The 12232-nt window shown below is 42.1% G+C and overlaps 1 protein-coding gene across 1 annotated transcript in view; it reads left to right on the top strand.

Moving 5' to 3' along the window:
• Positions 1 to 12232, top strand: part of tsnare1 (T-SNARE Domain Containing 1) — a 198100-nt gene that overhangs the window by 136257 nt on the left and 49611 nt on the right. Inside the window, exon 9 of the mRNA XM_072461107.1 lies at positions 7553 to 7625. Within this exon, the coding sequence (XP_072317208.1) occupies positions 7553 to 7625 (73 nt within the window). The remainder of the gene's footprint in view (positions 1 to 7552; positions 7626 to 12232) is intronic.

Raw genomic sequence — 12232 nt, 5'->3', positions numbered from 1 at the left:
TAAATAATTAGGCAATAATCTGAAAAAACAAGGGGTCTTTATATATTTGGACAGGTCGCACACGATTTGAAGAATTGAAATTAATAAAAATAATATTGGCCTTTTCTTCTATTTGAGATGGTGACATCATCAAACTCGAGCTCTGCATCGGGACACGAGCTGAATTTAAATCCATTCAGATGAAAAGTGTAAAAAGGGCAGAGTTTTGGGCGGCAGCTGGTCGTCCCGTGATGCTGGGTCTTCACATCTCCATCCACCCGTCCCGTGTCCTCTGTCCCATCAGCTCCAGCCACTACCTTTAAACTGGCTCTACAGCGCGCTCTCATTATGATAAAATGATCCCTGTTTTACTTCATTCTTCTCCAGGTAAAATAAATGTCTCCAGGTAAAATAAATGTGTTATTCCATTACGGCTTGATCGACGGGGCTGCCCAAAGTCTTTAGCGTGGCGGGGGTTTTGTGCCAGCGGCCATTTTGGCCCATTCAAATGTGTTCTTTGCCAAGTGCCAGGCCAGCTGCCAGTTTCCACGGCGATGGGCACCTCCTGTGATGGATGGCCCAGCGGGAGAGGCAGCGGCTCACATTCTGCTGCTACGGCTGCAATGTACAAAGAAATGTGAAAGTACTGAGCCCCATCATGTTTCCCTGCTGTTGGTCCTGGTGTGTAAACCAGGTCTAAACCAGGTCTAAAACAGGTCTAAACCAGGATTAAACCATAACTAAACCAGGTCTAAACCAGGTCTAAACCAGGTTTAAACCAGGAATAAACCTGGTTTAGACCTGGTTTATTCCTGGTTTGAACCTGGTTTAGACCTGGTTTAGTTATGGTTTAATCCTGGTTTAGGAAACCAGGACTAAACCAGGCCTAAACCATGTCCAACCCAGGATTAAGCCAGGCCTTAGACCTATTTTAGATCTGGTTTATTCCTGGTTTAGTTGTGGTTTATTCCTGGTTTAGACCTGGTTTAGACCTAGTTTAGACCTGGTTTAGTCCTGGTTTGGACCTAGTTTGACCTGGTTTAGACTTGGTTTTGCTCTGGTTAACCCTGGTTTAGACCTGGTATTGCTCTAGTTTAGACCTGGTTTAGCCCTGGTTCAGTCCTGGTTCAGACCTGGTTTAGACCTGGTTTAGCCCTGGTTTTGCTCTAGTGTAGACCTGGCTTTAGCCCTGATTTAGCCCTGGTTTAGACCTGGTTTAGCCCTGGTTCAGACCTGGTTTAGACCTGGTTCAGCCCTGGTTTAGCCCTGGTTTAGCCCTGGTTTAGACCTGGTTCAGCCCTGGTTTAGCCCTGGTTTAGCCCTGGTTTAGCCCTGGTTTAGCCCTGGTTTAGCCCTGGTTTAGCCCTGGCAGCACACTCAGAATGACAGCATGATTGCGTGGCTCCATTATGTGCGTTCGGGGACCTGCTTTCACCAGATAGTCTGCGCTTTTCTGAGCTTTCATTTGGCTGTGAGCAGAAACACAGTGGAGCCGATTCAAAGCGCCAGCGCAGAGGAGAATTAGCCGCGGTCAAGCGTAGCCTCGCGCGTTTGCTCTGTAGCCCCTCTGAAATAATTGAACAAAATATTTAAACGGATTTTCCCCTTTAACTCACAGCAGCTCAGACGGGCAAGTTTGTTGATTGAAGTTACATAAAGCGAGGTGGATGTGAGCAGCATTAGAGTGAGGTTATGTAAAGCCAGTATTTGGAGGTAATAGTCCTTTCTTTTGTTGCAGGAATAGCAGTAGTAAGTACAATGTAATGTGAGGCGTCGTAAACATAAAGTCACGTGGAAAAGAAAGTTTGTACACACCACACGTTTGTCTTTTTTGTTTTTTTTTGTGGTAAATTTGTCACCATATTTTCAGAATCCAAACCCTTCAAAATGTACAAAAAAAAGCTTTTGTTTCTGAAATGGGCCACAAACAATGTAGAGAATTCCAAAGTTGTATTTTATTTTATACACAATGACAAATAATTTAGATTTAGTCCCTTTAGTCATCCTCCTTTTAAAAACATATCGATTGAAATAGCCTTTTTTTTGTCTCGTGCTATAATTTGTGAAAAAGACAACAACACAACTGTATCATGGGGACGTTGACAATGTTACAAAGTCAAACAACTGTCAAAAATTGCATCTCTGAAAACGTGCTACTTACATTTGCATTCTTTACCAGTTCATCTATTTTTGTGGTACGTTCCCCAAACCCCTTTGGACTTCCACACCAGGTCGTCTCCAGTAGTTTGAAGCAGACGCAACAATTAATTTCATTTCTTTATGTAACGCCCAAAATCACAACAACAGTTGCCTCTGAGGGCGACAGGGAAAAACGGATTAAACAATGTCCGTGGGGACGAGGGACGATGTCCCAAAGTCCTCTGTCCTTAGACCCTTCTTCTCGGCCAGGAAAAACTACAAAAAACGTAAGAAGTAAAAACCTGGAGGAGTTCCAGAGTGAAGGGGGATCTGACTCCCACAGACTTGCCTCGCCCCCACAGACTTGCCTCGCCCCCACAGACTTGCCACAGACTTTCCTCACCCCCACAGACTTCCCTCACCCCCACAGACTTTCCTCACCCCCACAGACCTCCCTCACCCCCACAGACTTCCCTCACCCCCACAGACTTTCCTCACCCCCACAGACTTCCCTCACCCCCACAGACTTGCCTCGTCCTCACAAACTTGCCACAGACTTGCCACAGACTTGCCTGGCCCCCACAGAGTTGCCCCGCCCCTACAGACTTGCCTCGACCCCCACAGACTTACCACAGACTTCCCTCGCCCCCACAGACTTGCCTCGCCCCACAGACTTGCCTCGTCCTCACAGACTTGCCACACCCTTGCCACAGACTTGCCTCGCCCCCACAGACTTGCCACAGACTTGCCACACCCTTGCCACAGACTTGCCACAGGCTTGCCACAGACTTGGCACAGACTTGACACAGACTTGCCTGGCCCCCACAGGCTCCTCTCCTCTGTATTATCCCGCCCTGCTCCGCTGTCGGCCTGGATCCCGGGGTTTTGCCCGGCGCCACATTCGCAGTGACACAAACTACACTCTGAAATCTAATTTGGTCGGCAGTCGTCCAAACTCAGATACATCTGCAGCACTGATACAAATCTCATTTCAAACAAGCTCCAAATGAGATTTTGACTTCTCTTAGCTCCAAATCATAGCAATATGGTGGACGCGGGCTGAGGGCGGGGCCAGGCCGGTTTTGGATGCTGGCCTGGGTTTTTAAATGACACGCGATTAAACAATTTGCACTGTAATTGTATCGTTTCTGGCTCGAGGTTTGCCACGCGCTTGTGTCCGTACAGAAGGAACGACCTTGAATGTTCCACAGTCTGACGTGAGGCGCATCTGTCCTGCTTTTATTTCATTTTTGAGTGTTTTTATAGCTTAAAACATGAAAAATATGCTCTCTAACTGCGCGCTGTAAAGTTTAATGACATGTGCAATGACTGTTCAAAGCAATAACATCTCCATGGAGACAAGAAGGTTGCAGACCCTCCAATTTCTCTATCTTAAACCTTTTGTTTTGAATTATTTAAAGACTCTAATTGGTCAAAACAAACTAAGCCAAGCCAAGTTTAAATATATTTAAATCAAAAAAATAAATACAATGAAAAATCCACTTTCACAACACAGAACCAGACCAGAGAACCAAAATACAAAACAACTACACTGTTATTTACTCTGTTTACACTGTTTACACTGTTGTTTACTCTGTTTACACTGTTTACACTGTTTACTCTGTTTACACTGTTTACTCTGTTGTTTACTCTGTTTACACTGTTTACTCTATTTACACTGTTTACTCTGTTCACACTGTTGTTTACTCACACTGTTGTTTACTCTGTTCACACTGTTGTTTACTCTGTTCACACTGTTTACTCTATTTACACTGTTTACTCTGTTCACACTGTTGTTTACTCTGTTCACACTGTTGTTTACTCACACTGTTGTTTACTCTGTTCACACTGTTGTTTACTCTGTTCACACTGTTGTTTACTCTGTTTACACTGTTGTTTACTCTGTTTACACTGTTGTTTACTCTGTTCACACTGTTGTTTACTCTGTTTACACTGTTTACTCTGTTTACACTGTTTACTCTGTTGTTTACTCTGTTTACACTGTTTACTCTGTTGTTTACTCTGTTTACACTGTTTACACTGTTTACTCTGTTTACACTGTTTACTCTGTTGTTTACTCTGTTTACACTGTTTACTCTATTTACACTGTTTACTCTGTTCACACTGTTGTTTACTCACACTGTTGTTTACTCTGTTCACACTGTTGTTTACTCTGTTCACACTGTTTACTCTATTTACACTGTTTACTCTGTTCACACTGTTGTTTACTCACACTGTTGTTTACTCTGTTCACACTGTTGTTTACTCTGTTCACACTGTTTACTCTATTTACACTGTTTACTCTGTTCACACTGTTGTTTACTCTGTTCACACTGTTGTTTACTCACACTGTTGTTTACTCTGTTTACACTGTTGTTTACTCTGTTTACACTGTTGTTTACTCTGTTCACACTGTTGTTTACTCTGTTTACACTGTTGTTTACTCTGTTTACACTGTTTACACTGTTTACTCTGTTTACACTGTTTACTCTGTTTACACTGTTTACTCTGTTGTTTACTCTGTTTACACTGTTTACTCTGTTGTTTACTCTGTTTACACTGTTTACACTGTTTACTCTGTTTACACTGTTTACTCTGTTGTTTACTCTGTTTACACTGTTTACTCTATTTACACTGTTTACTCTGTTCACACTGTTGTTTACTCACACTGTTGTTTACTCTGTTCACACTGTTGTTTACTCTGTTCACACTGTTTACTCTATTTACACTGTTTACTCTGTTCACACTGTTGTTTACTCTGTTCACACTGTTGTTTACTCACACTGTTGTTTACTCACACTGTTGTTTACTCTGTTCACACTGTTGTTTACTCTGTTTACACTGTTGTTTACTCTGTTCACACTGTTGTTTACTCTGTTTACACTGTTGTTTACTCTGTTTACACTGTTTACACTGTTTACTCTGTTTACACTGTTTACTCTGTTGTTTACTCTGTTTACACTGTTTACTCTGTTGTTTACTCTGTTTACACTGTTTACACTGTTTACTCTGTTTACACTGTTTACTCTGTTGTTTACTCTGTTTACACTGTTTACTCTATTTACACTGTTTACTCTGTTCACACTGTTGTTTACTCACACTGTTGTTTACTCTGTTCACACTGTTGTTTACTCTGTTCACACTGTTTACTCTATTTACACTGTTTACTCTGTTCACACTGTTGTTTACTCTGTTCACACTGTTGTTTACTCACACTGTTGTTTACTCTGTTCACACTGTTGTTTACTCTGTTCACACTGTTGTTTACTCTGTTTACACTGTTGTTTACTCTGTTCACACTGTTGTTTACTCTGTTTACACTGTTGTTTACTCTGTTTACACTGTTGTTTACTCTGTTTACACTGTTGTTTACTCTGTTTACACTGTTGTTTACTCTGTTCACACTGTTGTTTACTCTGTTTACACTGTTTACCCTGTTGTTTACTCTGTTTACACTGTTTACTCTGTTGTTTACTCTGTTTACACTGTTTACTCTGTTTACACTGTTTACTCTGTTGTTTACTCTGTTTACACTGTTTACTCTATTTACACTGTTTACTCTGTTCACACTGTTGTTTACTCACACTGTTGTTTACTCTGTTCACACTGTTGTTTACTCTGTTCACACTGTTTACTCTATTTACACTGTTTACTCTGTTCACACTGTTGTTTACTCTGTTCACACTGTTGTTTACTCACACTGTTGTTTACTCTGTTCACACTGTTGTTTACTCTGTTTACACTGTTGTTTACTCTGTTTACACTGTTGTTTACTCTGTTCACACTGTTGTTTACTCTGTTTACACTGTTGTTTACTCTGTTTACACTGTTTACACTGTTTACTCTGTTTACACTGTTTACTCTGTTTACACTGTTTACTCTGTTGTTTACTCTGTTTACACTGTTTACTCTGTTGTTTACTCTGTTTACACTGTTTACACTGTTTACTCTGTTTACACTGTTTACTCTGTTGTTTACTCTGTTTACACTGTTTACTCTATTTACACTGTTTACTCTGTTCACACTGTTGTTTACTCACACTGTTGTTTACTCTGTTCACACTGTTGTTTACTCTGTTCACACTGTTTACTCTATTTACACTGTTTACTCTGTTCACACTGTTGTTTACTCTGTTCACACTGTTGTTTACTCACACTGTTGTTTACTCTGTTCACACTGTTGTTTACTCTGTTCACACTGTTGTTTACTCTGTTTACACTGTTGTTTACTCTGTTCACACTGTTGTTTACTCTGTTTACACTGTTGTTTACTCTGTTTACACTGTTTACTCTGTTTACACTGTTTACTCTGTTGTTTACTCTGTTTACACTGTTTACTCTGTTGTTTACTCTGTTTACACTGTTTACACTGTTTACTCTGTTTACACTGTTTACTCTGTTGTTTACTCTGTTTACACTGTTTACTCTATTTACACTGTTTACTCTGTTCACACTGTTGTTTACTCACACTGTTGTTTACTCTGTTCACACTGTTGTTTACTCTGTTCACACTGTTTACTCTATTTACACTGTTTACTCTGTTCACACTGTTGTTTACTCTGTTCACACTGTTGTTTACTCACACTGTTGTTTACTCTGTTTACACTGTTTACTCTATTTACACTGTTTACTCTGTTCACACTGTTGTTTACTCACACTGTTGTTTACTCTGTTCACACTGTTGTTTACTCTGTTCACACTGTTTACTCTATTTACACTGTTTACTCTGTTCACACTGTTGTTTACTCTGTTCACACTGTTGTTTACTCACACTGTTGTTTACTCTGTTCACACTGTTGTTTACTCTGTTCACACTGTTGTTTACTCTGTTTACACTGTTGTTTACTCTGTTCACACTGTTGTTTACTCTGTTTACACTGTTGTTTACTCTGTTTACACTGTTTACACTGTTTACTCTGTTTACACTGTTTACTCTGTTGTTTACTCTGTTTACACTGTTTACTCTGTTGTTTACTCTGTTTACACTGTTTACACTGTTTACTCTGTTTACACTGTTTACTCTGTTGTTTACTCTGTTTACACTGTTTACTCTATTTACACTGTTTACTCTGTTCACACTGTTGTTTACTCACACTGTTGTTTACTCTGTTCACACTGTTGTTTACTCTGTTCACACTGTTTACTCTATTTACACTGTTTACTCTGTTCACACTGTTGTTTACTCTGTTCACACTGTTGTTTACTCACACTGTTGTTTACTCTGTTCACACTGTTGTTTACTCTGTTCACACTGTTGTTTACTCTGTTTACACTGTTGTTTACTCTGTTCACACTGTTGTTTACTCTGTTTACACTGTTGTTTACTCTGTTTACACTGTTGTTTACTCTGTTTACACTGTTGTTTACTCTGTTCACACTGTTGTTTACTCTGTTTACTACTGAGCGTCTCTCACGTGTCCTTCCGTCCTCCACAGAGGGACATGCTGGACGTGAGTCAGATCATGAAGGACTTGGCCAGTTTGGTGCACGAACAAGGAGACTCCATCGGTGAGACATTTTTAAACATGTTTTTACTGCACAACAGAAAACAATGAGCCTCTCGCTAGAATAGGATCAATAAAAGCATAAAAGGAACGCGCTTGTGTGCGAGGACTGTGTTTATTTTGTTGTATTTTTATTGTTATGTAAGAACAAAGACATTCAATCAATTGATTAAATATTAGCCCCACCATGTTTTAAAGATTTGATCTAGTTTCAGGCAAGGCAAGTTTATTTGTAGAGCACACTTCTTACACAAGGCAATTCAAAGTGCTTTACAACAGGAAAAATGCATTAAAATCACAAAGACATGACAGAAATCACAAAACAGTTTAAGACCTAAAAGAGAAAAGTGCAAAGAAAATCCTTTCAGTCATATGCACAGCTAAACAAAACTGTTTTTAGCTCAGATTTGAACATTGTCAGAGTAGAAGCCTGTCTCACATCTTCAGGAAGAATGTTCCAGATTTTAGCTGCATAAAACTGAAATGCAGATTCACCATGTTTAGTCCTGACTCTGGCACCAGCAGGAGGCCGGTCCATGTTTAGTCCTGACTGGCACCAGCAGGAGGCCGGTCCATGTTTAGTCCTGACTCTGGCACCAGCAGGAGGCCGGTCCATGTTTAGTCCTGACTCTGGCACCAGCAGGAGGCCGGTCCATGTTTAGTCCTGACTCTGGCACCTGCAGGAGGCCGGTCCATGTTTAGTCCTGACTCTGGCACCAGCAGGAGGCCGGTCCATGTTTAGTCCTGACTCTGGGCACCAGCAGGAGGCCGGTCCATGTTTAGTCCTGACTCTGGGCACCAGCAGGAGGCCGGTCCATGTTTAGTCCTGACTCTGGCACCAGCAGGAGGCCGGTCCATGTTTAGTCCTGACTCTGGCACCAGCAGGAGGCCGGTCCATGTTTAGTCCTGACTCTGGGCACCAGCAGGAGGCCGGTCCATGTTTAGTCCTGACTCTGGCACCAGCAGGAGGCCGGTCCATGTTTAGTCCTGACTCTGGCACCAGCAGGAGGCCGGTCCATGTTTAGTCCTGACTCTGGCACCAGCAGGAGGCCGGTCCATGTTTAGTCCTGACTCTGGGCACCAGCAGGAGGCCGGTCCCTGTTTAGTCCTGACTCTGGCACCAGCAGGAGGCCGGTCCCTGAGGTCCTCAGAGTCTGAGATGGTTCATATGGCACTAACATGTCTGAGATGTACTTTGGTGCTAGGCCATGGAGAGACTTGTACACAAGCAGAGCTGCTTTAAAGTCTCTTCTCTGAGCCACAGGGGGCAGTGCAGAGACCTGAGAACAGGACTAATGTGATCATACTTCCTGGTTCTAGTCAGGACTCGAGCAGCAGCGTTCTGGATGTACTGCAGCTGTTTTACAGCTCGTTTGGAGAGGCCAGTGAGCGGCCGTTACAGTCTAATCTACTGGAGACAAACACATGGATAAGTCTCTCCAAATCTGGTTTAGACTCTATACTTTTGATTTTGGAAATGCTTTTTAGATGGTAAAAAGCTGCTGATGTTATTGATTTGACGTGGCTGTTAAAGTTCAAGTCTGAATCCATTATTCCCCCCAGATTTAATACTTGATTTGTAGGTTTTAGAGCGAGACTCTGGAGGTGACCGCTAGCACTTTTGTAATTACTTACACAATTAGTTATTTTAATTTCGCAACAGAAATAAAATCGAAATCGAGTCCTTGATAAACGACATAATATTCACGTGAACCTTATTATCATCCCGGGCGCCCTTTCAGGTGTAAAAATAAACCGCTTCTTAAAGTTAGCGCCGCCCATAACTTGTCCTAATTGCTGCCTTTAGCTGCAGAATAACCCTGCGTCTGCGGCCTTCAATCAGGCTAATGTACATGCCCTTTAAGTACCCTTTAAAGCCTGGCTCGCTCACGCTGGCTTACCCCAACGCACAGCACGAGACCCTCACTTTCCTCTGTAACGCCAGCTGTAATTACAATAGTTAACATTTGGAGACATAAATAATGCACGGTGAGTAGATTGGGTCGTATTTTTACCCTTCGGTTTGTTTTCGGCGCGTCCTTGAGGTAATGCGCAGGTCCGTGTTTTATCGTGGCCAAAGGCAGCAGGTCGTCGCGGCACTTGAAATACAGGGCTCTAAAAAAAGGTGACGAGCGATATTATTACGTGATTGTGTTTGGTACAGTAAACGGCCAGAGTATTTATCGCCGGTCGGTGCAGGTTTCATAAAGGCGGAAAGTACCCAGGTGCAGAGAGTCCAAGGCCGTTAAAGGGGACTGTTACTTTTAGAACCGCGCTGTTCTCGCTCTTCCGTCTCATTAACGCGCTCAAAGTTGTGTTTATCTTTACGCTCCTCTAATCACGTTGTGTTTATCTTTACGCTCCTCTAATCACGATGCCGTTGCTCCAAAAAAGGTTTCGCCGACGCCCGACAGACGTCCACTTTGAGCTCAGATGTATTTGTTATTTTTTTACAATTCCGCAGACGTCTCGGAGCAGGTGGAAAGGTAGAATTGACGCGCTGGAACCTGGAAGTCAACGAACCGGTTTCGTTTTCGATCATTTTTGCGATTTATAATGTATATATGAAAGAAAAAATAAATATCCACAGGTGTCAAACTGTGGCGAACAGAGATAACGTCTTCTTTAAGAGCGAATTTTACAAAAAGGAAATATGTTATTCTACGTTGTAGAGTTGATTTGATTTGGGGAAAAATAAAGAAAAATCAAATTATCATGATCACAATTTGATGGTAATAATTCAAATCTAACCCTACTCCCTTAGCCTTTTTAAAGTTTTGTAATAGCATATTTTCTGGACTATAAGTATATAAGTATTTATTCTTATACTCTATTAACAGTTATTCAGATAACTCTAGCATAAAGAACATGCTAACTGATGCTTTACCAAAGCATCAGTTTTACCCCAAATCACTAAATCCATTGAATTCTTCCTCCTCTGTGTCACTTCTAAACAACTCCACAAACTCCAGAGGAAGAGGAAGTGCATTCTTCTTCTGCGTCGCTTACAGCCTAGAGCGCCCTCTTGTGGTTGCAAACGATTATTATCACATACAAGTCACACTGGAGTATAAGTCGCACCCCGGCCAAAACTATGAAAATATGGTACAGGTCAAAATTTGGTTGGGGTGCGACTTATACTCCAGTGCGACTTGTATGTGATAACAATTGTTTGCAACCACAAGCGGGCGCTCTAGGCTGTAAGCGACACAGAAGAATGTTTAAATAGATTTGCTATGGTGTTTATTAATGTTTTTACAACCCTCCTTAGCTCGCGACTCTACTGAGAGATTAAAAAGTACAAAGACACATGGAAGCACATGGCAAAAGCGCTCAAAAGTTTCAGAATATTGTGGAAAAATGACTAAAAACACAAAGGAGTGCGAGTAAACAGCATCTTCATGAGTAAAAAGTCAGATTAAACTGTCCAGTCACTCTCAAAACTCCAGTTAACTTGCTCCATGTCTTCTCCTTTCTGCAGTGGTGCATTTACCTCCTCATAATCGTAATAAAATAATAGTTGACTGATTCAAAAAATGCTCAAATAAGGTGACATCAACCACTTAATCGACTAAACGACTAGACCTCTGTGTCGAGTCTGTCTGCGTCTTTAATGCGACTTACTGTAATTGTCCAGGATGTTCAATAATGATGAATTTAATCGTTGGAATGCTATTGATTGGTCAGATGTTTTGTATTTTTTGTACATTTTGGATGAGGTAAACACTGTAATCTCTCCTTGTGGCCTTTGCCGAGCTTTTCGCAGAATTCCCCTCCACACGCGAGCGCCGCCACATTCATGAACTCTGCATAATTCGGCCGTTACTTCGTTATTTGCATGTGAAATGGCGCCGATGCCCCGTTTCGCGTCGCCGGAAAACACGACACCCGGACGACCATCCACCGGAGAAATCCTCACGTTTACAGTGCGACGCTCCGTTTGCGGCTCCGCTCCGTCCTCCCTTATCGCGGGTTCTTTATTCAAACGAGGAGGGCTGTGAAATTGCCAAGGGTACACTTTTGAATGGGCTTTCTCCGTGTAGTGGCAGATATGAATGCGGCGATTGTGCTGCGGAGGCGTTCGGTAGCGAAAGCAGTGGGAAATACAAAGGGGCGACACTGAAGGATGGGATTAGTGCGGGGCCGAGGACGCACTCAGCTGGAGCCGGAGAGCGCTGCGATCTACGGTCCCGGGCTGCGTGTGGGCCGCAAAAGAGCTGGTAAAAAGTGAGCGTTGGTAAAAAAAAAAAATCAAAGGATGACACTTTGTATTTCAAATATTCATGTTCTGAGTCAGAGTTTGCAGCTGGGAATGGGGTATTTGCTGGCACTGGTACGGTCTTTAGGGCTTTCTCTGGTACAGTTTTTGTTTGAATGTCTGTGCGCGCCATTGTGCGGTTTTCATGAGGCTAATTGCTGGTATAACTGTACAAAGTTCAGGTGAACAACACATCTAAACTGTACTTTAAACTTTAATATTTCAACGAAACCTGTAAAATCATCTTCATTGCAAGTACCTGCTTAAATTAGCTTGTCGTGGCAAGCTAGCTTTTCTTCTTTAAATCCATGGTAATTCCCTCCACTGCCAGTAGATGGAGTATTGACTTAAGC

This window comes from Eucyclogobius newberryi, unplaced genomic scaffold, assembly GCF_026437365.1.
Source record: "Eucyclogobius newberryi isolate DKJ021-1_F unplaced genomic scaffold, fEucNew1.0.hap1 SCAF_3, whole genome shotgun sequence".
Taxonomy (NCBI): domain Eukaryota; kingdom Metazoa; phylum Chordata; class Actinopteri; order Gobiiformes; family Gobiidae; genus Eucyclogobius; species Eucyclogobius newberryi.
The sequence above is the reverse complement of the archived record's forward strand: the minus strand, read 5'-3'. Positions and strand labels throughout refer to the sequence as shown.